General features: G+C 50.6%; 10 protein-coding genes across 10 annotated transcripts; 6 read left to right on the top strand and 4 right to left on the bottom strand.

Moving 5' to 3' along the window:
• Positions 1 to 966: 966 nt before the first annotated feature.
• N7515_009068 (aminoglycoside phosphotransferase family protein) lies at positions 967 to 2,763 on the bottom strand (the record flags this gene model as incomplete). The annotated part of the gene is made up of 4 exons (XM_056669812.1): positions 967 to 1,871; positions 1,919 to 2,272; positions 2,326 to 2,625; positions 2,688 to 2,763. The coding sequence occupies 4 exons, from the start codon at positions 2,761 to 2,763 to the stop codon at positions 967 to 969; spliced, it is 1,635 nt and encodes a 544-aa protein (XP_056517611.1).
• Positions 2,764 to 4,819: 2,056 nt separating this feature from the next.
• On the bottom strand, positions 4,820 to 5,635 carry N7515_009067 (uncharacterized protein; the record flags this gene model as incomplete). The annotated part of the gene is made up of 1 exon (XM_056669811.1): positions 4,820 to 5,635. The coding sequence occupies one exon, from the start codon at positions 5,633 to 5,635 to the stop codon at positions 4,820 to 4,822; it is 816 nt and encodes a 271-aa protein (XP_056517610.1).
• A 1,268-nt stretch (positions 5,636 to 6,903) lies between these two features.
• On the top strand, positions 6,904 to 8,713 carry N7515_009066 (Major facilitator superfamily domain general substrate transporter; the record flags this gene model as incomplete). The annotated part of the gene is made up of 4 exons (XM_056669810.1): positions 6,904 to 7,120; positions 7,171 to 7,440; positions 7,497 to 8,170; positions 8,249 to 8,713. 4 exons carry the CDS (start codon positions 6,904 to 6,906, stop codon positions 8,711 to 8,713), a joined length of 1,626 nt encoding a protein of 541 aa, XP_056517609.1.
• Positions 8,714 to 9,473: 760 nt separating this feature from the next.
• On the top strand, positions 9,474 to 11,799 carry N7515_009065 (uncharacterized protein; the record flags this gene model as incomplete). The annotated part of the gene is made up of 3 exons (XM_056669809.1): positions 9,474 to 9,697; positions 9,784 to 10,846; positions 10,915 to 11,799. The coding sequence occupies 3 exons, from the start codon at positions 9,474 to 9,476 to the stop codon at positions 11,797 to 11,799; spliced, it is 2,172 nt and encodes a 723-aa protein (XP_056517608.1).
• Positions 11,800 to 12,805: 1,006 nt separating this feature from the next.
• On the top strand, positions 12,806 to 13,468 carry N7515_009064 (uncharacterized protein; the record flags this gene model as incomplete). The annotated part of the gene is made up of 1 exon (XM_056669808.1): positions 12,806 to 13,468. One exon carries the CDS (start codon positions 12,806 to 12,808, stop codon positions 13,466 to 13,468), a length of 663 nt encoding a protein of 220 aa, XP_056517607.1.
• A 1,220-nt stretch (positions 13,469 to 14,688) lies between these two features.
• On the top strand, positions 14,689 to 16,476 carry N7515_009063 (indoleamine 2,3-dioxygenase family protein; the record flags this gene model as incomplete). Its single annotated transcript, XM_056669807.1, has 6 exons — positions 14,689 to 15,182; positions 15,303 to 15,619; positions 15,674 to 15,834; positions 15,899 to 15,918; positions 15,968 to 16,202; positions 16,264 to 16,476. The coding sequence occupies 6 exons, from the start codon at positions 14,689 to 14,691 to the stop codon at positions 16,474 to 16,476; spliced, it is 1,440 nt and encodes a 479-aa protein (XP_056517606.1).
• Positions 16,477 to 16,790: 314 nt separating this feature from the next.
• On the bottom strand, positions 16,791 to 18,772 carry N7515_009062 (Leucine Rich Repeat domain protein; the record flags this gene model as incomplete). Its single annotated transcript, XM_056669806.1, has 5 exons — positions 16,791 to 17,483; positions 17,539 to 18,088; positions 18,139 to 18,377; positions 18,439 to 18,570; positions 18,626 to 18,772. The coding sequence occupies 5 exons, from the start codon at positions 18,770 to 18,772 to the stop codon at positions 16,791 to 16,793; spliced, it is 1,761 nt and encodes a 586-aa protein (XP_056517605.1).
• A 437-nt stretch (positions 18,773 to 19,209) lies between these two features.
• On the top strand, positions 19,210 to 21,261 carry N7515_009061 (uncharacterized protein; the record flags this gene model as incomplete). Its single annotated transcript, XM_056669805.1, has 5 exons — positions 19,210 to 19,389; positions 19,444 to 19,524; positions 19,581 to 20,777; positions 20,844 to 21,069; positions 21,131 to 21,261. The coding sequence occupies 5 exons, from the start codon at positions 19,210 to 19,212 to the stop codon at positions 21,259 to 21,261; spliced, it is 1,815 nt and encodes a 604-aa protein (XP_056517604.1).
• Positions 21,262 to 21,377: 116 nt separating this feature from the next.
• N7515_009060 (NAD(P)-dependent alcohol dehydrogenase) lies at positions 21,378 to 22,475 on the top strand (the record flags this gene model as incomplete). Its single annotated transcript, XM_056669804.1, has 1 exon — positions 21,378 to 22,475. One exon carries the CDS (start codon positions 21,378 to 21,380, stop codon positions 22,473 to 22,475), a length of 1,098 nt encoding a protein of 365 aa, XP_056517603.1.
• A 143-nt stretch (positions 22,476 to 22,618) lies between these two features.
• N7515_009059 (Zn(II)2Cys6 transcription factor domain-containing protein) lies at positions 22,619 to 23,934 on the bottom strand (the record flags this gene model as incomplete). Its single annotated transcript, XM_056669803.1, has 2 exons — positions 22,619 to 23,812; positions 23,866 to 23,934. 2 exons carry the CDS (start codon positions 23,932 to 23,934, stop codon positions 22,619 to 22,621), a joined length of 1,263 nt encoding a protein of 420 aa, XP_056517602.1.
• Positions 23,935 to 23,967: the final 33 nt, after the last annotated feature.

Genomic DNA, 23,967 nt, shown 5'->3' with positions numbered 1-23,967 from the left:
TGGTGGCAGGCAATGGTGAGTACTCAGCGTCATAAGCCGGTGCATGAACTTGGCAATATAGCGGGTTTCCAGTGGGTTTGACACCATGGTGTCATAATCAAGCCTCTTCACGCCGGCTTTCTGTAGCTGGTCCAGTAGGCACTTTCTCCAAGCGCCGTTCTTTGGAAGGCGTACTCTAAGATACGCCCGAAATAGTTTAGACCTCTGCTCCGGACCGGCCCACAAAGCCCAAAGCGCAAGCCATTTGCGCTTTGGGGCCAGTCAATCGGACCACCTATCCGATGGGATTTGGGCTCATCCTTTGAAAGAAGTGATAATATATTGAGTAGGCAGAAACTGTCTAGGGCTCCAGATGTCAGTCATTTTCAGGGGGCAAGAAGACGCTGCGTCCTGTTCGCTCGCCAGTTGGCCCGAAGACTCGCCAGTTGACCCCAAAGTTCGGTAGTTGACCCGACGGTCGCTTCCCTAACCCTAGACTAAAAGCTCTTCGTATCTATAGCCGAAGGTTATGAAACACATAATATATAAGTCTACATAGGCGTAGGGTCCTTTAGGTTACCGGTCACGATCCCCCTTATGTCTCCAGTCCTAGTCTCCTAGACGCATCATCGGTTTCCGTGAAGACTAACAATCAGCATGACCGATCGAATTCGCAAGAGCGGAAATAAACTTCCTCTTCTCCAGCCTCTTATGGCAGTCTTTATTACTGATTCACATGGTAAGGTGGTGAGATCGGTCAGGGCTCAGAAGACGCCGAGAGACCCAGATTTGGCCATAGTTCCGTTCCTGACTCGGACGCATACGCCTCAGAAACTAGAGGGTGCTTCCTCGACTTGTCATGTTGCCGAGTCTTATGACAATTGAAGTGGTAAGTGCTTCACTGGCTTTATTGGCTTTACTGTGGAAGTGAAAAATTTCCATGACAGATATGACAAAGTGTAAATCCAGCATCAGAAAATGCTCAAATCATACCCCTGCCTTGACCGGGAAAGGCCATATGGCTCTCGCCTCGTCGGCGGATTTCTCCCCAGCGACGCTTTCAATGTACATGGTCAACAATTCCTCGTTCTGCCTCCTCTTCTCAGTCACATCCAATTCTGGTGGGATCCATCCTTCCGCATCCGTATCAAGGCATTCTTGCACCAGAGCCTGAATCTTATACCAAGCTTGATACTCCGAGAATTGGCGTTCGTGCGTATCGATCTGCTCCTGCGTAAAGAATAAAGGGCATTCTCCGGAAAAGCCAAGGTCCGGCCAACTCTGAAAGAGTTCTATCAAGCATGCACGAAGGGGAAGAACGCCAATTTCGGAGACTTCCCTGCATCGAAGGAATAGCTCTCGGAAGACACGGGGTACCCCCATAGCCCTGTACGCTGGTTTATCCTCAAGCAAGGTTGAGATCTCATAGGCCTTTGCCAACTTTACTTGGGACCATTCGCGCATTGCAAGCATCTTGTCATCCTCGTCTAGGATATCGATATCATCGCGCAGTTTCACCTCAAATATCCCCATCTCGTAATCGTGGTTGTGCGGTGGTTTGAGAAAGACTGGCCATTGAGCCTGGAGAAATGCAGGTAGAACAGAAATCGACTGGAGGTCGATGAGGCATACTATTTTTGTACACTCGGCAGGGTCGACGAAAATGTTTCCCATATGAAGATCGGTATGCCATAGAGTTGCCTTGGAAGCTTCCCCTTTCAATATTTTGTTCGAGTCTAAAAGCCCCATGACACTCTCTGTCGCCTGTAGGAGTTCGGTTTGTTCTTCGATATCACCTCTATAGAATGGTGTTTGATCTTGGTGGCCGTTCCTTAATATTCGGAGCAATTCGCGCTTTGCAATTGAAGCCCCAAGGGCTGAAATTGAATACCCTATGAGCAGTTAGTATACGAACTGTCAAAATACGCAGGGGACTCACAAGGTCCTTTATCAAAGTCCAGACTTGGATCAGGATTATATGCCCGGTCACAAGAAGGTCCAATACAGAAACCTGGGTCAAGTTCATCATCAAGGGGCTTGTTTGGTTGCTCCATGTCCGTTCGAAGATACAGTCCTCCATAAGCAGGGAAACGAATGGCTGATAATTGAGCCTCCATCTGGGTCAAGTTTCTGATTAACTGTAGTTGATCATATTCGGTCATACTACCCCAAACTCGAAACAGTGGAACACCAGGGGCTTTCTCCATGATGATATACTCTGCACCAACGGCATTCGACCTTTTCGAAGACCAGGAAAGAACGCGGGGGACAGGAATGCTAGTGTGCTTTCTGACTGTTATATATGATATCAGCCAATGGATGTAGAATTGCACCAACATAACATACTATATTCGAGAGCGCCGACTTCACCGGCTGTCGTTAAGGTGGGCGGGCCAGCAATGTCGCATGGAATTTTGGCTATGGCTTCGGATCCATTTTCTTTTCTCATCAAGAAAGCCTTGCTGAAACCTCCTTCCAATTTGTCAATAGCTGTGACTTGACTGGCTTTTCCGCCGACTGCTGCAGTAATATTGCAAAGCTCATCCACATCGAATCGGACATATCTTCTCCTTAGCTGGTATTCTTCGTTGGCAAGTAAATGACCATTGGTATAAGCAAAAAGCTCCTCCTGCGTAATGGATGCACCTATATGAACAATCAGAAACTGAAAGCAGCTGCCTTGACACCAAACCCCTTTCCCTTCTTACCTCGACACGTTATTGATAGAGACGATCCGGGTCCGCCATATCGATGTGCCGTAAAATTTCTGAGCGCTCTTAGCATTTTACGAGCAGGTGTGCAAGATACACGTAAGGATTGGGTCAAAGGAAGAGTCAAGAGATGCCAGAAGGAATGCCTACCAGAGAACTTATGAATATGAGACACTTCTTAACTACCTCAGTTCACTCAGCCGTCCCCCTGCAGATTGGGCATCCACCGCCTGCTGTTTCCAGCGGAGCTGACTCAGCCTTTTGAAGGGGCCGGGGGAGGGCAATGCCTGAGGAATCAATTGGTGGTCACATAAAGTAGATCGGGTGTTTTGCTGTGTCTACTACTGCAGGAAGTTAGGAACAAACCTGCAGCTTTCGATGTTGACATTAAGCTTTCAAAGTGTGGGGATGCTTAAGCCTTTATGCCGCATTGCCCGTAGATCTACCCAGATCGGGTGGGTCCCTGGTTGCACCAATCACGTTCTAGATACGGATCCCAGATGATGCCCGCAATTTGCAACCTACTACCACTAGGTAGTATGCAATAATGCAGCGTGTGTAGTCTGGGGCTCACCCGGCGCCAGGTAAATGACAGAAGGTTCACATGTTCTACGATGCATTGGGGCATTTGAGCCTGTACTCTAATGAATTGTTACAACAGTGAAACATTCATAAGAGCAGAAGATACCGTAGTGATGCAGTATTTGGGACAATACGGTATTCGGCCTCACTCTGCATTTTCAAGGGAAAATCTCGAATACCGTATCACTCGAATACCGTGGCACTACCGTACCCAAAGTCCACTATCGCATTGTGATCTGACCGCGGTATCCCTACGGTCCTTGTTCATATTTTCAATGTATTAGAGTATTCGACATGTATGAAGTATTACTGTCACAACGAGTCTGAGACTGGAAAATCTCGACATCCGCTAAGTTGTATCTAGTCAAGCGTCTTTCTACCATATCCACATCCCTCGACACTTCATGACGCCCGAAGTCCGACTTGGATAAATCATTACTAAACAGATACTCTCTCCATTTAACGTAACCATAGCCTCTCCAGGCAAATCAATCCCCAGTGCACACATACTGTACTATGCACTTCGGAAGTCCTTTCAACACAGTTCGCCCCCGACGCCGCGACGAGATGGATGGTTCACTGCAATGTCTTCATAGCTGCTGGAAAGTTTGTTGACCCGCATCTGACTTCACCGGCGCGATAGATACGAGTAGTGCTGTCTCACTTCCAACCATCGTGACGAGGGAAATTGCCGTGGGTCGCATCGAGGGCTGAACTATACAAAATTGGCCCTACTGCTGCCCACATTGGATAGTCGCAAGAAGCATGGGGCGGAAAGGCCGGGTACACTCGCATACAGTACTCCGCATCGAGCACATACTGACTGCGACGTTGAAAACATGCCAAGGCACTAAAGATGCTCAAGGAGCCAAGGGTGGGTCACAAGCCCAAGCCAAGTCCAGCCCAAGCTCAAAATTCAGCCTGGGCATCAGCCTATCGCAAATTTCGGCTACGATGCAAACATGGGAAAATCAATTCAAAACAGTCCCGTGGGCTGTGGCTGTACATAGTACCTGAACTAGATCTCCACTCGCACTTGCGTCTTGATCTCCCGATTGGTGGCCCGGCCCGGCAGGCGTACAAGGGAACGGTAGGGCTTTTCTTCTTGTTTTTAATTGGCCATACGGTTGGGGTTATCAGGGTTTGACCCACTCTCTGATGCAAAGCCTTCTGCGGATACTCCGTAGTCCGGCTCTAATAGTGGGAGTAGCTAACACACACCTCCCCCGAGGACATTTTAGCCTCGCGTGGGTTGTCCAAGCCGTTGCATGCAATGCCGAGACATTGCCATAATCGCAGGAGAGGTAAGGTTGTAGGACTAGGCAGCCGAGGGTCGTTGGAAGCCGTCAAGCCGACAAGAGAAGTGATTCGGATATTCGGAATCAACGAAAACCCGACACTCCGTCATCAATTTTACTAGTACGGAGTATGCAGCCTTATGGGGCTCAGCTAGGCTCGTACCATACCATTGTACTACTGTGTCTGTTCCCGCCAATCCCCCTAAGGTAAAATATTCCAATGCATCTGGAATTTCAACAGCACCACATTCAAACGAAAAGCTTTCCAACAAGCAAGACACCGGCAAGCCACCATCTGAAGTGAGATGTCGCCTCGTTGATAGGGGCCCCATTCCTCTTGGCTGGGCAGCTTATGACAGGGGTAGGGTATTGGCAATAACTCGCGGTAAGGGAAGACGAGATGCTTGAGGCAGCCGCAGGCGCAATACTGGCCTTGCAAGGAGTCGGAGTAGGTGACGGACTCTTCAGCACGGCGCATGTTTCGCCCCGAGCATCGGTCAGTGGTGCTGGCATGGTTGTAGTGGCATGGAATGTCAGCGCCTGGGCGTCATTGCACTTGTCATCGGCAGTGAGAGTGGTGAGATTGAGCGGAGTTGCCCCCTTTTTTGTGGTGAAAAGAAGAGATTGGGCAATCACATGGTCGCCTAGCCCGAGGCTGAGTTCAGAAGTGGTCTCATTATCCGGTATCGAGCAATTTGTCCATATCAGTCTCCAGACGAATCGCCATTGATTCTCAGTGTTGTGGGTATTGGCTATACCATCGATTAGGAATGACACAGGGCCAGTCTTATTGGGCAAGTGGCCGTCAGTCAGATATGTCAGGTCGGTTTGATTGTCTGGTGAGGTATCCGCCGTCCAGAGGCCGTAGCCCAGAATTGGGTAGAGTCCGTCAATGACCGCAGGGTTCTGAATGCCAAAGACAATGGGCGTGATTGTCATCGGGGCAAAGGTCCCGTTTCGTGGAAAAATCAGATCGACCTCTCCGACGCCCAAGACAGCCTTATCGGCCGCCCCCAGGGACACCATCAGGCTCACGGCAATAGCACACGTCTTGGTACTGAACATACTGGGATTGTGGCAATGTTGATATTGAGACGGCGTAAAAAAGAAAGTCTGATATCAATTGATACCAGCTGCCTGAGGGTCAGAAGAGATAGAGAGACAAAAAGGAAACTGCGGTAAGGCGAAGTCCCCAAATTTGGCCCAGAAGACAACGGCGTAATTTCGAGGGTAGAAATCGGACTCCACGCGCTAGGAAACTGGAAGGTTTCGTGGTTGGGGGTTCACAAAAGAGGGTCTGTTAAGTGGAGCACGGGGTAGTCACGGACTCACGGTTCACATCAATACAGCATTATGGAAATACGAGTATGCAGGTAGTATCCTAGTAGACAAATACATTCAATCATTCATAGACCTAGATCATGTCCATTGTAAATGTCTCAAAAGAGTGGACCCAGCCAGAAGCTTGGAGGACCCTCAGGGCCTCAAGACTCTTGGCGGCCTCTGCATCATAGTAGAAACCGCAAACCGAACTTTTCGCGCTAGGGAAACTACATTCTCGTCTAAATCGTTTCTTGGTATGCGGTAAGAAGCTCTGTTGTTGCACTGACTCCAGATTTCAATATCATAATTTGCCCCCAAGGATATGACCAGAAAGTCTTAGTCGAGCAAAGAAACATAGTACTGACCTGATATCGACGGCGACGAGAACACGGAAGCTTAGTTAACCGCGTAAAGTTGAGCTTTCCCTCAAGTTGAGCCCGAAAACATTAATTCCAGCCAACTCGCGTGCGAAACCGTGATCGTTGGTGTACGGTATGTACATATTCACTTAGTGGCCTCAAATGTAGAGCTCAAAGAACGTGAGAACGTGCTTTGATTAAGGTGTCTAGTGGGTGAGACATTCCTCGGAGACTCGGAGGCCAGACTCGATCGTTTCGGGCCCGAGGCGGAGAATTACCCCGTTTAGTCGAAGAGCAGGCGGAACGAGCCGAGTCATTTTTCTCGGAGCAAATGTCAACCCCAGCTTTTAGTCCGCGATCGGCGCTGATTGCCACCGTCCGGGGTATCTCTCTTCTCCACAGAGAGGCGAAACTGACTGTCGTGATTCGATAATCACGAGAGGGAAAGGAGAGCGTACGCAATTGACCGTTTTAGCCAAGGATATCCGTGGCATTTCACTACCAATTACAATGACCTGGTAACTGGCATCCGAAATGGTGAAAAGCAACTTGATCACTGTCAGAGATAAATGGATCATTTCATCCCACAAATGTTGGTTCGACCAAATCATTGTTCTTCTTTGAGGTTCACATCCCTCGAAGAGAGACATAATGACGGAACACATTCACCCAGGCCAACTGGTCGAAAAGGACGATCTGAGCGACACCATGCATCAGGAACACAAAGAAGGCGTCGAGCTGGAGACCCTTCAGGGCTCGGTAGGCCTGGACATGGCCAGGCGGGCCAATCCGCCGAACCCATGGAGCTCTCAGATGAAAAAGCTATACTTGTTCCTCAGTGTGGCATATCTTTGCTCGGCTTTGAACGGTATGGCTACCTAATACCCCAGTGAAATCCCTCATCGCTAATTAATTTAGGATTCGACGGCTCCCTTATGGGTGCTCTGCTTCCTATAGCGCAATTTCGTGAGACCTTCGGCTCCGGCTTGGTTGGCTCCAAAGCGTCCCTGATCCAAGGAATGTACACTATTGGAGGTGTCTCCGCACTCCCATTTGTCGGCATTTTCTTGGACACTTGGGGTCGACGATGCGGTATGTTTGTTGGTTCATGTGCTGTCGTTCTGGGTACTATTCTCGGTGGAACTGCCAATCATATGGACCAATTGCTCGCTAGCCGGTTCTTCCTTGGCAAGTTAATCATGACTATATCATTTCCTCATGGCGCTGCTAACAAACTTCCTTAGGGTGGGGATACTCCATGGCATCTTCGGCAGCACCGGCTTACGTGGTGGAAATCAGCCATCCCGCGTACCGTGACATTCTAACCGGCTTGTATAATTGCCAGTACTTCATCGGCGCCATTGCAGCCTCAGGTGCTTGTCGCGGATGTCTGAGGTTCTCGGGTTCCCTCGCGTGGCGTATCCCCATTTGGTGTCAATTAATCTCTTCCAGTATTATAATATTGACTGTCTGGTTCATACCAGAGTCACCTCGCTGGCTCTATAGTCATGGTCGTCGTGAGGAAGCATGGGACGTGATCACCAACTACCACGGTGAGGGCTCCCGGGACAACGCCTATGTTCAGCTCCAGCTCCGTGAATATGAAGAGGCCATCAACCTTGAAGGCTCGGATAAGCGGGCCTGGGACTTCCGAGAACTCGTCAATACAAAAGCTGCGAGATGGCGTCTCATGTGCGTTGCTATCGCGTCTCTTGCGAGCCAGTGGGCGCAGGCTGGTGTCACGACTTACTACATCGGGGGGCTTCTGGCCACAGCTGGAGTTACCGAGACAACACAGGTCTTGAATGTCAACCTTGGCAACACTATCCTTTCTGCTGGAGGTGCCTATATGGGGAGCTATTTGGGGCCGAAACTCCGACGGAGGCCCATGATGATTGGGACGTCTATTGCATGCAGTGTATGTGGATCTGTCCCATGAGAAACAGCTCTCTATTCTTCCATTATCTTTCCAGTCCAACGCTAACTGAAAGTAAAGCTCTGCTTTGCCGGCCTTTCAGCCGCAACCGGAGTATACCAAAAGTCCTTAGAAACAAGCGCGGCCACCGCTTCGATTGTGATTATCTTCCTCATCGGCTTCTGTTTCAGCTTTGGCTGGACCCCCTTGCAAGCCATGTATGCCGTGGAATGTCTCTCATACGAAACCCGTGCCAAGGGCATGGCCATGTATTCTGTCTTCACCAACGTCGCCCTGCTGGTAAATCAGTTTGGAATCGGCAATGCCATCAGTGCTATTGGATGGCATACTTACATTCTTTTGGCCGGCTGGAACATTGTTCAAGGAGTGTTCATTACTTTCTTTGCGGTGGAAACAAGTAATCGGACGCTCGAAGAGCTTGCGGAGATCTTTGATGCTCCGAATCCCAGGAAGAAGAGCACGGAACCACAACGGGTCTTGGTTGCTGATGGCGGGAGCCGGGTGGTGGAATGCAAGAGTGCATAGGTTAGATGAGAAAGTATCTTCTCCGGTCTATAGCTTCATAAACTATAATATATCATTCTGACATATATGCCATTCTCTCAGCGAACAGATAGCTCCATGCGATAACGTTGGGCCGTTGGCTTCGTACCCCTGCCAGCTGTAGAGTATGGGGGTACCTCGTCCGGACATGAAATTGCGAAACTGCCAAGGTGCATATGCCAAGAGTCTAGAGAGCGACTCTCTCTCCGTAGTGTCGGAGTACTCCGTGCAGAGTGTGGAGAACCATGACCTCCAATGACTGTTGTCCAATCAGAGATCAGCGTAAAGCTCTCGGAGCTGAAGTGACAAGGTCCGCCTCTGTTTTGCCTAATTAGGCTTAGTCTACCTACATTTGTCTCATGCTCCGACTGTCCGACTTCCACGCTGTCGGCAATCTTCTGCTTCGAGGAGTCGAGGACTAGGGGCCAGAAAGTTGAAACGAAGAATTGCCAAGCGAAAGTTTCTTTTGAAATTCTCGTCACCTCGTGCATGACTAGGTATCCCCGCATAATTCATTAGTTGCTGAATTTGCATCGACAAGCGTCATGGATCTCGAGTGCAATCCAAAAACCCCTCGAGCTGTACGATATGCCCTTTGCGACTCTCACTGAGTGGATCACTATCTTTCGGTCAAACTTATTTCATTGTCGTTTTGCTTGTCTGTGTGCTTGTCTGTGTGATATCTCCATACTTGAACCTCCACTATTCTAGGGCGCATTGCATTGGTGGATCCTTCTCCGCCATGTTTCTTGCGTTCAAAGCCGCCGAGGATAGCGAACAGGTTCTGCGGAACCCAAAGCAGAAAAGACGAAGTGAACGACTCAGCCGAAGGGGCTCTACCCCGCGCGCTTGCACTTCATGTCGTCGTCGCAAAGTCAAGTGTAATGGCGAGAGGCCTTGTGAAGCTTGTCGATGGTACAAGAAGCCTGAGCAGTGTTGGTATTCGGAACCTCGACCATCGCAAAGGTAAGCAACGAGACGGAAAGAAAGAGAAAGAAGAGACACGAACAGAGCCTTCGGACCAAGTTCAAGCCACGAACTGATCAGACTAGTCAATTAGAGGAATCGAGGACAAACTCACCCGACTATCGAAATGCGCTTGAAAGACTATTTCCAGACACCGCCCCCGAGGACATCGTTCATCTATCAAGAGATGATTTGTTGAATCTGGTGGCAACAGGCCGGTCCCAGTATGCGCAACATCAACATACTCCGACTGTTTCTGCGTCCACTGACACGCACGGCTCTGCATTGTCAATGGAAAGACCTGGTCTTGAGTCCCTGCATTCGATTCCCGAAGAACGGTTCGGCGAAGCTCAAGGCACAAGTGCCTCCGAATCAACCGGACATGTTTCAGACGACGTCAATGCGCTATCCTTAACGGCACGACACCCGACCTCCTACCTAGGTGTCTCATCCATTCAAGCCGCATTGAAGGTCATTGCGTGGATTCATCCAGCAATTGACTCGTATTTCTCTCAATCCTTGTCTGAAGAGCAAGGTAGTCAGCCAAGCAACCCACTGCACCCATCACTCGCGACACCGCAGGCTCGACTCCCTCCCACAAAAATGGAATTGTTAGATGCGTACTTTGTCAACTTTCAACCATTTGCCCCAGTGCTGGATGAAGACGCTTTCCGCACGACCTATTTAGTTGGGCAGCGAAAGGATGATCGCTGGCTAGCGTTACTCAACATAGTACTCGCGTTAGGGAGTATCACCACCGCAGGCGCAGATAAATATGCTTACCGGGCGTATTTCGAGCGTTCAATGAGTCATTTGAACTTACGTTCGTTGGGGACCCCTAGCCTCGAAGTCGTCCAGGCATTAGGATTGATCGGTGGTTGGTACTGTCACTATGCCAACCAGCCCAACCTCGCGTACTCGCTTATGGGTTCGTCTTTGCGGATGGCGGTTACTTTAGGCCTGCAGCGGGAACCATCTGATAATCACTTAGCGCCGAACGGAATGAGGCCTGGCAGCCAGGAGTTCAGACGGCGTGTCTGGTGGTCGCTTTGCTGTTTGGAGACTTGGGGTAACGAAACGCTCGGCCGACCAAGCATGGATTTCTTTGGTCCGAGCATCACGGTCAATTTGCCTAGCAGGCTTGACAAGGTGCGTATCCCTACCTCGTATATGCGTCATTGAAGTCTCTAGAGCTGATTCTTATTGAGTATTGGTAGGAGACCTATTTCGAAATTCTTCCCCTTACGGAGAACGTCCGTTTCGTGAAGATCGCCTCAAAGATCCATGAACTATTAGCTGCGCTGCCAATTCTAGCGCACAAGGAGATGCTTGATATGGACACACAGCTCCTTGAGTGGTGGCACGATCTACCACCGGTCCTGAAGGACTACGAACCCTGCCCGGATTCACTGTACGCCGTGCGCACTGTGATGCGCTGGCGATTTTACAACCAGCGCATGCTACTATATCGCCCAACACTACTTAATTACGCAATGCGCCGAGTCCCATTTATGGCCATCCGCGTTGAAGAGCGCACCGCTATTCAGAAGTGTCACGAAATCGCAGCACTTTGTATTCAGGACATTTCGTCAACAACCAGGGTGGATCAAATGGTCGGCTGGAACGCCATTTGGCTTTTATTTCAGGCCACCATGGTCCCATTGATTTGTATGGCTGCCGGCGTCGCCGATGACGATTCCGGTGCTATGTTCGAAGCGTGCAAGACTCAGGTTGAAACGGCTATTTTGACCTTGAGCCGCCTGAGACCCTACGGACACACCGCAGGACGGTCTCTTGAGGTCATTTCCGGCATTCTTGAGGCTAATCTGCGTAGTACTAGCGCAGAGCCGCTTGGTGCATACAGAGGTCGCCATAGTGCTCAGAACTCTCCTCTTCCAAATGCTTCAAATCTTGGTCAACCTGTTGCCCGTGATCGCATTTCGGATTGGACTGCTACTTCGTTTGAGACTCTTTCGTCGCAGTACATGTGGGAGTACTTGAGCTGGGACCACAGCGATCTCTGGCCTGAGATTCTTGATCCTATTGCACAGGATGGCAACATGGTCATGTCGCTTTTGGACTCACCGACGGAACATACATGAGGTTTTGCGCCATCGTGTTTGTTTGGTGTGTATATTACTTTTCTTTCTGTACATAGTCCAGCGTAACTCTGCTTGATTTTTCTATATTATATTATTTCCTCTGAATCTTTGCTGTCTGTGATCCCGTTTTATTCATAACCGTTGGTGTAGAGTCGCTATGGAATCTGTTTGGGGCTCGGACGTCCATCCGGACGCCCATCAATTATCATAGCTATGCCTGATAACGGACGGAGTTTCGGTGCGTCCCATTCGGCGGATTTCGCTCTCCCACGCCACGCTTAAGAGCGTCTTCGTGAGAGTCATGAAATGCTTGTGACTTCATACGATATCTGAAAAGATTGGATGGCAAACTTCGAGTAGACGGTTGAAATTCGATCAACATTATGTCATGTCGCCTAACTCCAAAGCCCCGGGCACGTCCACTGGTACTTCCAGACGATACATATTTCAGTTATAATTTAGTTTGTCAATCTTCGTATATACTCACTTTCAATCTAGAGGCTGATGTTTTATCGACGGTGTGTTGCCATATGGGTTTTCAGCCTAATGACATGCGGACTATTATCCGTCTTTTTCTACCTGAACAGAATATCGATTGACCAACCATTCCAGTACGAGTCCAGCCAGTGCTGGATATTGAATTTGAACGCTGACTACGGTATAGGAAACCCTCCCGATGGCCTGTCAAGGGTTCCTCTTCCGCCTCCGCAGTGCACAACTTATACAACCTCCACCTACACCCGATTACAAGTAAAATATTCATTGGCCGCACAGGAAAGTCTTTCTGGCTTTCGGATCCGCTTAGGTTCACTAAGCCATTGGGCAAGAAGATCCTCATTCTAGGCACCGACACTCGTCATCTCGATGGTCCGAAGGGCATCTTGAGCGAAACCCCATTGAATGCGACTGAACTTCCCATCGACACCAGTGGAAGACTCAATCACTTCATGTTCGGTAAGCCGTGGCAACCAAGTCTACCGCCGCTTCGCAACTAACAACCTTAGCCATGATCCATGGCTACGACTACAGACTAGTCCAGTTCCCCAGCGTAGTCGGACAATCCAGCACATGGACCAAAGTCACAGCAATCAAAGAAGCATTGAAACACTACGAATACGTCGTATTCCTCGACGCAGACGCCATGATCCCCTACCCCAATCTCCCCATGGAATGGCTCTTCAACTACTGGGATATCACCCCAAACACCCTCGTCGCCATGGCGCTCGACCCAGATGCACCCCACAACCATGACTGGAACGGTTCCACACTTCTGAATACAGGGTTCATTGTTGCCCAGCAAAGCCCTCGTACGCAAGAACTCTTCGAGGCGTGGGAATCTTGTCCGACCGAGACGCGCTATCCGGGCTGCTTGAAATGGGGTCGTGAATGGGCACACGAGCAGTCTGCGTTCGGGCATCATCTTCGGTATGATTTCAACAGGTCGGAGGATATTCGCGTTTTGTCTTGTGCAGAGGCAAACGGGTGTCCCGAGGTGGCTGATACGGGCTGTGTTGGAGAGCTTGTGAGGCACTATTGGGGTGCTAAGAAGTCAGTGCCGGGCGCAGTTGGTGATGCGATCTTGCGGTACTTTTTGCCGCAACTGCATGCTGTGTTTTATCAGAATGCGAAGGACTTAGTGGTGAATATGACAGAGCATGGATTTGTATAAAAGCATTTGGAGGAGAAGCTGGGCGATGTTCAAGGTTCATTCGCATGATATTTCAGGTGAAGACCTCCCGTCGACATAGTGGGTGGTGTTTATAGGGCCACCGAATATATTGCATCAATACTACCCGGTACTTTTTGAAGTGCAGATGTACTTATCGAGTGCTTTTGTTCGAGGTCGGCTTTTGTTCCATCCCGTACAAAAATGTATCTAAAAGCATGGATATGCCCTTGTTCCCGACCTTAAATTTCAATCAAAGTCGAGATAGTCAATCACAGCGACGCTATGTGTATCCAGTCTCATGACTTCGGCATAATTGACTGGACAAGAGTCGGCACATGACCAGATTGTAGCACCCCGCCTATATCCAACTCGCCCGGCATATAAAACGAGGCCGGCTATTCTCGGAGGCCGGTAGTATTCCGGCCTCCGAACGCTAGGGAAGTTTAAAATTTGCATATCCACCAATCAGAACGAGGGAGATACGGATCTGGTCTTGGCAGCGGTCGAAGTATAGAGCATACATGATGACTCGAGTAGAGCATTTTTGGGCAATGATCACTGATAGACCCTTGGTTAAGAGAGAATACCGTCAATATAAGCACTAGCGATTGCTTGATTTGGCATAGTCTAGCCTAAATTCCACCAAATCCCAGGAAACCCAGTCAAACTGTCATTGAGAGCCCTTACTGTATTAGGCTTAGCGTCACCCCGTGACTGTCGTCTGCCCTCTCTCACTGGGCAGTTGTATACTTCATGTCGAGATGTTAGAAAGTGCCAAAAGATCATATTTCAGGCGAGGATGCTCATATAAAGTGTCTCGAGTATCCTGAAAGATAGAAACAATCTAATTCCCTGATGCAGCACCGGACGTCACCGGATCCACGCCATCTCATATTCTCTTTCGTAATAATCACTCGAGGCCGGAATTGATACCGGCCTCAGAGGGTTATAAGAATCTGCTCCTCACCCGCCCAAATCCTGGAAGTTCCAAGTCTCTTCACATCTCACCAGGTCTTCTGACTTCTTCGCCACCTTTTTCCACCCATCTTTTCTACTTCTTTGGTTCCTGACTTAGCCTTTGGCCTTTGTCTCTTGCCTTTTGACTTGACCTCCTATACAACACTACCTTTACCTTATCCCAACACATCTCTTAACCTCTTATCCATCTATCATCAACCCCCTTTCTATCCTATTATCTCTTTGATTCATCTAAAATCATCATGACTAGAACCCAAGTCCCCTACCCCTCCCCTGCTACCCTGAAGCGGTTCCCTCATATCCATGATGACCCTTCCACCATCTCTCACTCCCTAGACCCCTTCACCATCACCACCCAGACAGGCTTCTTGCCCTATGAGACTGCTCCTGTCCAGTTGCCAGAGGCCTTTAGTGCCCTGCTGTCCCTGGTTAACCGTCTGCCTGTCGTCAGGCTCGATGGTAATCCCGGTCTACTGGCTACCTACGAGCTTGGCCCTGCCGTTCACGCAGAGCTCACTGACCTAACTGATGAGGTTGAGAAGCTGGTTCTCGCTGATGGCTCTTATGATCGCTTCACTATTGCTGCGGTCTTCCGTGACTACACCTTCCTGGCCTCGTCTTACCTACTTGAGCCTTGCTGGGAGCACTGGAACAAGAATCCCGATGGTGGCTATGGGCTTGGTCGGGATGTCCTGCCCAAGTCTGTTGCCCGTCCTATGTATCGCTGTGCGGAGATGTAAGTTTCTTATCTTCTTTTGTCTTTCTTTTTCTTCATTGGGTTACATTGTGGATCATATATCCCTTCCATACATACCTTATAACAACATCATATCATCATACTAACATATCTTCCCAGTCTGGACCTCCCACCCTTCATGTCTTATGCTGCCTCTTACGCTCTCTTCAACTACACTGTTGCCGACCCTGCCAAGGGTCTGAGCGAGTACTCGAACCTCCGTCTGATCCGTTCTTTCGAGAAGGGTCTTGACCCCAAGAGCTCTGAGGCTGGTTTCATCTTGACCCACGTTGACATGGTCAAGGAGACTGGTCCGCTCATTGGCGGTGTTCTGAAGGTGGTCGACTCCCTTGAGCAACACGGCACCCGACAGGAGATCAACGACGGATTCCGTGAGATTCTGAAATCCATGGAAAAGATCGAAGCTTCTATGGAAGGTAAGCTATCCATAGCAATCCAATAGACCCAATCAAAGCTAACCGTTCCCATAGACATGTGGGGTAACTCCAAGCCCTCGGAGTATCTCTCCTTCCGCGTCTTCATCTTCGGAATCACCAACCAGTCCATGTTCCCCAATGGTGTGATCTACGAAGGCTGCGAAGATAACAAGCCCCTGTACTTCCGCGGCGAGAGTGGCGCCAACGATAGCATCGTAAGCAACACAATTCACTCCTTTCCTCTTCGACAGGAACAAACCTAACTAATAATCCCAACAGATCCCCCTCCTGGACCACCTGTGCGAGATCCCAATGCCGGAGACTCCCCTCACAAAAATCCTCCACGAGTTCCGCGCCTACCGTCCCCTCCCCCCACCGCGAATTCCTAACCTACATCCGCGAAAAGTCCGAGGAAATCGGCGTCCAGAAATACGCCGTTCAGGACTCCGAGACCGCTGTCCTCTTCCTGCGCACACTGAACCACATCCGCAGTTTCCGCTGGCGTCACTGGCTGTTCGCCCGTGAATACATCATTCGTCGCACGCCTCACCCTACTGCTACTGGCGGTAGCCCTATCGTGACTGTAAGTCTTCTATCTTTCTTCTGCTGTGGTGGTAATCGATATACTGATGCATTGGTTGTAGTGGCTCCCGAATCAGCTCTCGGCTGTTATGGAACTCATGATTCAGATTTATGATGCTCACCTTGCGCCTAAGGATGGTGTGTCGGTCGCGGGTGACGAGGAGCGTATTGCGTCGCACAGGAAGCAGGTCGAGCCTATGATGGAGCTTGTGCGGGATCAAAAGGAGAAGTTGGCTAAGGAGGTTGAGCGGTGGTGTCAGGAACGGGGTGTTTAGATATTTCAGATTCCGAGACTGGGCTTAGAGGGATTTGTTATTGCATTGCTTGTGTCTGCGCATGAGGCACAGGCCTTATCATCACCTTTTGGTGTAACAACTGGAGTCTTGCAATGATACTTTGATTTCTGGCTGATTCAAGCCAATGTTTCACATTCTATCCGACCTCGAAAGATAACTGTATGACTGTTCGAAAGAAAGCAATGTAAACCCCAGAATGGATCAGCAATCTCATATCCAATCTTTACACCCTTTCTTTCATCGTGATTGTACAAGCCAGGGTTATGCGACTCTTCGTGGCTCCACCCAGTCACCTAAGTGATAATCTTAATCCCCATCTGCCGTCCATAATCAATGGCATCGCGAGAAACAGCGTCACACCCCCTGATAATCAATACGTCAAGCTGTGCAACTTTAGTCCCATCCTTCCGGGCATCCGCAAACAGACGAATGGTACAACCAGTGATTTTCGTCTGCGACAGGTCAAGTACACTCAAATTTGGGAGCCTCTCCGACACCTCTTTCATGGCGTAATCGTCCAAGCCATCCATACATGCAACACAAAGCTCAGTTAGCCCCCTCGACCTTTCCATCGCGCCTGGGGTAAGGAGCAAACGGGAAAGGCCGGCATAATCTGCCTTGTGGCAGAAGTTGATATGTAGGGTTTCGAGGGGGGCTTCGGAGCGCGATGCGAATATTATAAGGCTGTCGTTGTTGATCCAGAGGCATTCGTTGAATATCAAGGTCTTCAGGTTTCGGAGTTTGTTATCGTACATATGCAAGCTGTCGTCTGTCACCCCGCTCGATTCCACACGGAGGCTTTCGAGGGTGGCTGGGAGCAGTGAGTAGAAGCGGGGTTCGATGACTGCACCTCGGAGGTCGAGGGTGCGCAGGGGTGGCAGGATTGGCAGTTCTTCGCCATCCCCACGCATGGGACAGAATTCGTAATGCCGTGATCGTGCTGTGTTCCAGAGAAGCCGTAGTTCCTCGAGATTAGGGTATACAGACTGGGTGGTTGGTATTAGCTTCGATTGGTGGAGAACAGGGTGGGAGGGAGGTTACCGATGTTAGTCCCGGAACCACATCTCCAAAGGTATGTGTGGAGGTTAAGCTTATCCGGGAATCTTGTGAACATCCGAGAGTCAAACTCTTCAAGTTCGGAAGATACGTGGGCCATGTCGGCGTGGGTTGCGGAACCTGAGTGATTCTATCCCAGACGTGAAAGAATGTAGCCTTTTCGAGCTTTGTGAGAGTGGATAAGATGCTTCCAACACATGCGTGAGAAATCTTGATGTCTGGTCCACAGACGAGAGTCTTCAGATGACGAAATTCTTGGATCTTCGGGTAGAAGTCTCTGGGCCCACAGAATACTTGGAATTCTAGGTGCTCGAGTTTTGGGCATCTGCTTAACATCTGAAGCACTTTGGGTGTAGCGGAATTGCAAACATTTGCTATGGTGGCATTGGTTACTTGAACTCGCGATCGATGGATGTAGTCTCTGACAGAAGTCCATGGAACACGAGATCTTGCCCCTGTGAGGTCAACGTGCATCCAGAGGTTGGATAGGCCGATTAGGAATCGACGCCACCCTTGGCAGACACGCATGATTGCCCTATAATGGAGATAAGCCAATGCATCTCAGTGGTGAAGGTGAATACGTACGCGATCTGCTTGAAGGATAAGTAGCTGAGAATTAGATCTGCCACTTCTAGTGGCAGGGCCGTAAATGGGTCGCGTCGGTTGCCTCCAGCCAGCTTGTCCTGCAATTTTTTGAGCGACTGCATGACTACATCACGGCCTGCGTGATTGGCTGGGAGTTTTTGGAGGGCATATTCGTAGATGACCTGGGCCTTGTCGAAGTTCCCATCCAGGCATAGGACCTTAGCCAAGCGTAGATATCCCTATCTCAATGGTTAGTAATATTTTCTTCAACCAAGGAGAAGTGTTCAGACGAATACATACACGGTCGTCCTTAGGTGCGAGCTTAACCATGGCCCTGGCATCAGACCGAGCCGGGCTATACAGCTTCAACTTGCAGTAAGCGGCAGCGCGGTTGTCTAAAACTCCGATATCTTCATTGTCTGCTGCCAATGCCTACAGTAAGAATAATTAGCCTGGCTGGCGATCGCACGAACAAGGGAGGGCGCACCTTGGTGAATGACTCGATTGCGCCTTTAACATCACCATTTTTGTAGGCATTTTGGCCTGTCTTTTGAAGAGCAGCTGCTTGCACCTTGTCGGGCTTCTTCTTGGATGCTAGGGCCCGAGTTATGCGCGATTCTGGCCTCGAAGTCATGATGGAGAGCAGGTGCTGGGCGGTTGGTGAGAAGCAAGTTGTGGGATGTGGGTGGGCAGCAGTTAACACCACGGCATAAATGAATGCGATGCGGGAGTTGGATGATGCTACTGCGGCCTGCCAGGATGGTAATCACATGTCCGATTGATCAAAGGGCTAATGTATGTAAATATAATCCATGAATCAGACCTGAGACAGCAGTTGTCAAGACCTGTCACATTTTTCAATCCCGTTGCGCTGATTTTACTGTGTAACAGCAAACATCTCTCCTGGTTCGCATCGCGAGTCGCGACTCAGTTCCGCGATAGAACCGGCAGAATTGCCACCGCTAAGGACTGCACACTTGGCACAGAAGGCCACCCGTAATTCCCGTGTTTACTTTCTACCCCATTCGGTATTTGGAGTTGTCTGCATCGACAATAGAAGTGATCGCTGCCATGGAGTCGCATAACCTGCAAGCAGCTTCGACCTATGTCAACAACATCTTGCTGGCAAGGGGTTTGCTAAAAGGTGGTCGCGCCATCGATTTTGCGGACCCAGAAAACGAAGATGGAGGAATTGACGGCACTATGGCTCGGGTGATCAATTTGGTCAACGACTTGGTCTTGAGGCGAGATGTACATGCGACCGCTCTATGATGGAATCTGTACAGTGGCTGACTTACCCCTTAGCGCGAGGCTGAACACCGCGAGAGCTTGTCTACGACTATCCGCACGCTACAAGCGAGCGAGGCGGAGCAGACTACGGAGATTGTACGGCTCCCACTCTACTTATCTCGCTTATGCGCTAACCTGTATCGCTTGCGCAGGGAAAACTGAAGACAAAGACATCCGAGTTAACCCGCTCACTGGCTCTCGCAGAGGCGCAGGAGCGCACACTCAAGTCGAACGTGTCCAGCGCCGAAGCCAGTATCCGGAGTTTCAAGGAACAAATACAACGCATGAAGAGTACAGTCCAGCAGGTCCGAGCACAATGCGCCAACGATATCCGCAAGCGAGATCTGGAAATGCAGAAGCTCAAGTCGCATTTGGCTGAGAGACAAAGAGGCAGGCGGGAGGGTCTGACTGTGACCACAATCAACATCAACCCTGCGTCGGACCGATCGCGCCTTTTGGCTAGTGGTGGAGAACGTGTACATGATCCTGGATACAGCTTGAAGCAGGAGACGACCGAGTTCTTGACGGAGTTGTGCCAGAATCTCAGCGATGAAAACGATACCCTGATTGAGCTTGCGCGGAAGACGATTCATACTTTGAAGGATTTACAAGGCTTACCGCAGGCTGAGCACGAAAACGGGGAGAATCAGCAGTCGACTATGGGTGTGAGTATGGGAGCACTAAAGTCTTCTTCTGGGCCAGTCACGTCGCTTCCAACCTCGTGTGAAGAACTCTCCACGCACATGGAAGCTGTACTGGATCATCTACGTACACTACTGACCAACCCCTCCTTCGTTCCTCTTGAAGAGGTCGAGGTGAGGGACGAGGAGATCAAGCGATTGCGAGACGGCTGGGTGAAGATGGAATCGCGGTGGAAGCAAGCAGTTACCATGATGAGTGGGTGGCAGCGTCGTCTTGCTGACGGAGGAGACTCTGTTCAAGCGGATGAATTGAAGCGTGGCATGAAACTCGATCTCAGCATTAATTCGCCCGAAGGCTCCAGCATGCAAAGCGTGCCCGAGGCTGACCCCATTCCTACGATCTTGGAGGACCAAGCTGAAGAGCAGGATACGAGTGAATCTGAGGACAAAGCCCCAGCGACGATGTCGAACCCGAAGACAAGATCCAAGCTTCGCAAAGTACCCGATCGACCTGATCGCGCTTTAAGGGAGCGCAGCGAAAACGCCATGACAAAGCGTCCGCGGAAGGTCTCATTCACGCCAGGCCTACAAGGTTCGCCATGCGTGGAAACCACCGACGAGGAACCCTTGCAGATCAAGGCTTATAAGGCCGAGACTGTGAGCCGCAGGCCATCCAGGCGAAAAACCGAAACCCCAGGAACCCATCAGGTATGCAGCAACGAAAACGATTCCCCATATTACCCAGGAGATCCCCAGGACTAATTCATCCTTCAGCTCAATGCGAAGGAATCCCTGAGCGTGCACCAAAAGCTAGCCGCGGTCGAAGATGAAGCTCGCGAAGCTCAAAGCGAACTCAAGGCGCGTGAATCGCGAAAAAAGAAGCCGACCCGAGAAGGCTGCCAGGCCGAACAGACGTCGGAGTACTCTCACCACGGACGAGCTCGAGGAGCTGATGCGCACGGCCCGGTGAAAGATCAATTGATACCCACAAATCTGTACTGTACATACTACGAGCGAGTGCATGTAAATAAGAGTTCGCTTGATTTTCAATAACCGTGTAGGCGTCGACATGAATTTAATAATGGACCTCTTCATACTCTTTTTCGGAGATAAGGTGAACCTCGGTAACTTTGTCTTCGGCTTCTCCGCACCAGATGCCACCCTTAGTTTATTCGGCATGATCGACCACTGAACTTCATAAGTACGTAGCTAGCGCTCCTACCCAATCCATACTACCCCAGCAATACAGAGACTCAGTGAGCCTCCAATTCAATTCTAATACCTCGACACAGGTCCACCACACCAATCATGCCTCCAAACCAAGACACCTTCAAAGGCTGGGTCGCTCACGACGCCAAAAACCCCCTAACCTACACAACCTACACCCCCAAACCCTTCACACCCACCGACGTCGAAATCTCCGTCTCCCACTGCGGCATCTGCGGCACCGACATCCACACCCTCCGCTCCGGCTGGGGTCCAACCGACTATCCCTGCGTCGTCGGACACGAAATCATCGGCACAGTAACGCGCGTCGGCGACGCAGTAGACCCTAATTCCCCCAACGCAATCCGCCTAGGCGATCGCGTCGGTATTGGCGCCCAGAGCGGCGCCTGTCTACGCGCAGACTGCGAAGCCTGCGCCGATGGCGAGGAGAGTTACTGCTCCCGCATGACGGGCACGTACAACGGGCGCTATCCTGATAAGTCGAAGTCGTTCGGCGGGTTTGCGGATAAGTGGCGCGGGCCTGCGCATTTTGTGTTCCGGATTCCGGATTCGTTGCCGTCTGCTGAGGCGGCGCCGTTGCTTTGTGGTGGTGTTACTGTTTTTGCGCCGTTGAGGAAGTATGGCGTTGGGCCGGGGAAGACGGTGGGCATTGTGGGGATTGGGGGGTTGGGTCATATGGGGATTTTGTTTGCTAGGGCGCTTGGGGCGGATCGCGTCGTTGCTATTTCGCGGTCGTCGGGGAAGAAGGAGGATGCTGTTGGTGGGCTTGGGGCGGATGGGTTTATTGCGACGGCGGAGGAGAAAGGGTGGGCGAAGACTCATTCGCGATCGCTGGATGTTATCTTGTGTACTGTTTCGGCGCATGATATGCCGCTTTCGCAGTATTTGAGACTGCTTAAGCGGGATGGGGTCTTTGTGCAGGTTGGTGCGCCGGAGGAGGCTTTGCCGCCGCTCATGGCTTGGAGTCTTATTCAGAAGAGTGTGAAGGTTACTGGGTCGAATATTGGGTCGCCTGATGATATCCGCGCTATGTTGGCTCTTGCGGCGGAGAAGAGGGTTTTGCCTTGGATTCAGAAGAGGGATATGAAGGATGTTAACCAGGCGCTGGTTGATATGCATGAAGGGAAGGCGAGGTATCGTTATGTCCTGCAGAATGGAGGCGAGCAGGCAAAGCTTTAGGGTTGAGGTCAATGGCATATATCAGAGATGAGATTGTACATAGCCTCGGAAGCATAGTCCAAGTAAACCCTTGTACATGAAAAACATCCATTTTACCCTGGGTATATCAACTGAACCACAATACAGAAACGCTTCCAACACTTTCAACCGCCAACTTGTTCCAGAAAGTTATCCCCGAGAATCTCCTTCATAGCCCATTCAACCAGCGGTCTCCACTGCTCATCCAAGATCGCCCACACAGCCTTTGAGACCCTGACACACAACTCGTCAAAGCACCAGCGATGCTCCAGATACTGCAAGAGCACGCCGTAGTGAGCTAACATGACTAGAGCGAGGGGATCTCGCTCGCGTAACAATTCCATGAACCGAGCAGGCAAGCGAATCGCCCATCTCCCGGCAATCGTATTCGCCCTCATCCCGCCGTAGCACCAGCTGAGCATTTCCTCCAGATTCGCAATAGCATCCCCGTAAACCTCCAGCTCATGGTCCACATTCCGCGTCTTACAGACCTCATTCGCCTCATGTAGCCGTCTGAGCATAACACTCGCATCCTCAGGCATCGTTCCCCTCACCTCCAGAACCTGCAACACCGGTCCGAAGGAACTCAGCCATAGAAAATCTCTAAAGTCCCGCGGCGCCCGGATAACCTGCTGCACGCCCCGCGTCAAAACAAGTACCTGGTACAGATCGTCGATGCAAGACCATGGATCCTGCGTGTCTGGTGTATGCGGGAATGCAAACGTGTAGATAACCACAATTCCGGCAAAGGCAAACATCGCCTTGGCATTGCTCTCTTTCACATCACCCAGCATCCCCCGGAACAGCGCCAGCGCCTGATTCTGGTGCGCGACGGCTCGGTTGAGATACGACGGGCGCTGGCTTAGCTCTGGTCCTGTCCGGGCGAGATGCAGGGCTGACAGGGCCAGAATACCGTGCATTAGAAATGGATGCGAGAGAGCCTCTTTGGGTACAAGGTCGCGCCAGATTGGATCGGTGCGCTCGCTGCGTGACAGTGTGTGGAACGTCGTGGTGCACCATTGCATAATCAGCTCTAGGTCGTGCAGGTTCAGCGTGGAGGCTGTTGAGGTTTCTGCATTTTCGCTGCCGAGTTGGCTGAGGATTTTGAATGAGTCTGCTGCTTCTGTCCTTGGGGTTGAGGTTGAGGCTGAATGTGCGAGTCCCGATGCTGGGTCGCCTGGCTGCCCGCTGTCGGATCCGAGAGATGAGCGTGTCGCGGGTGATTCTTCATTTGCCCACAGTAGGGATGTTGACGACCCGTACTCACATTCCGAATGGCGCTTAGCGCAATTGGAGCAGGATGGGCGGCCTTCGTCGCACTGCGATGCATGAGCGGACTAATATTTCACTTTCTGTTTGCCCTGATTCGCACCTTCACACGTCGTCTCTTGCATTCCGCGCAGCCATGGCGGGATTTCCGATGTGGTCGTCGGAGCGCCATAGTCAGGCGATTAATGAAGTGCCCATGATGTAG

The sequence above is a fragment of the Penicillium bovifimosum genome, assembly GCF_028826915.1.
Source record: "Penicillium bovifimosum strain IBT 22155 chromosome Unknown utg000007l_segment0_segment0, whole genome shotgun sequence".
Lineage (NCBI taxonomy): Eukaryota > Fungi > Ascomycota > Eurotiomycetes > Eurotiales > Aspergillaceae > Penicillium > Penicillium bovifimosum.
The sequence above is the reverse complement of the archived record's forward strand: the minus strand, read 5'-3'. Positions and strand labels throughout refer to the sequence as shown.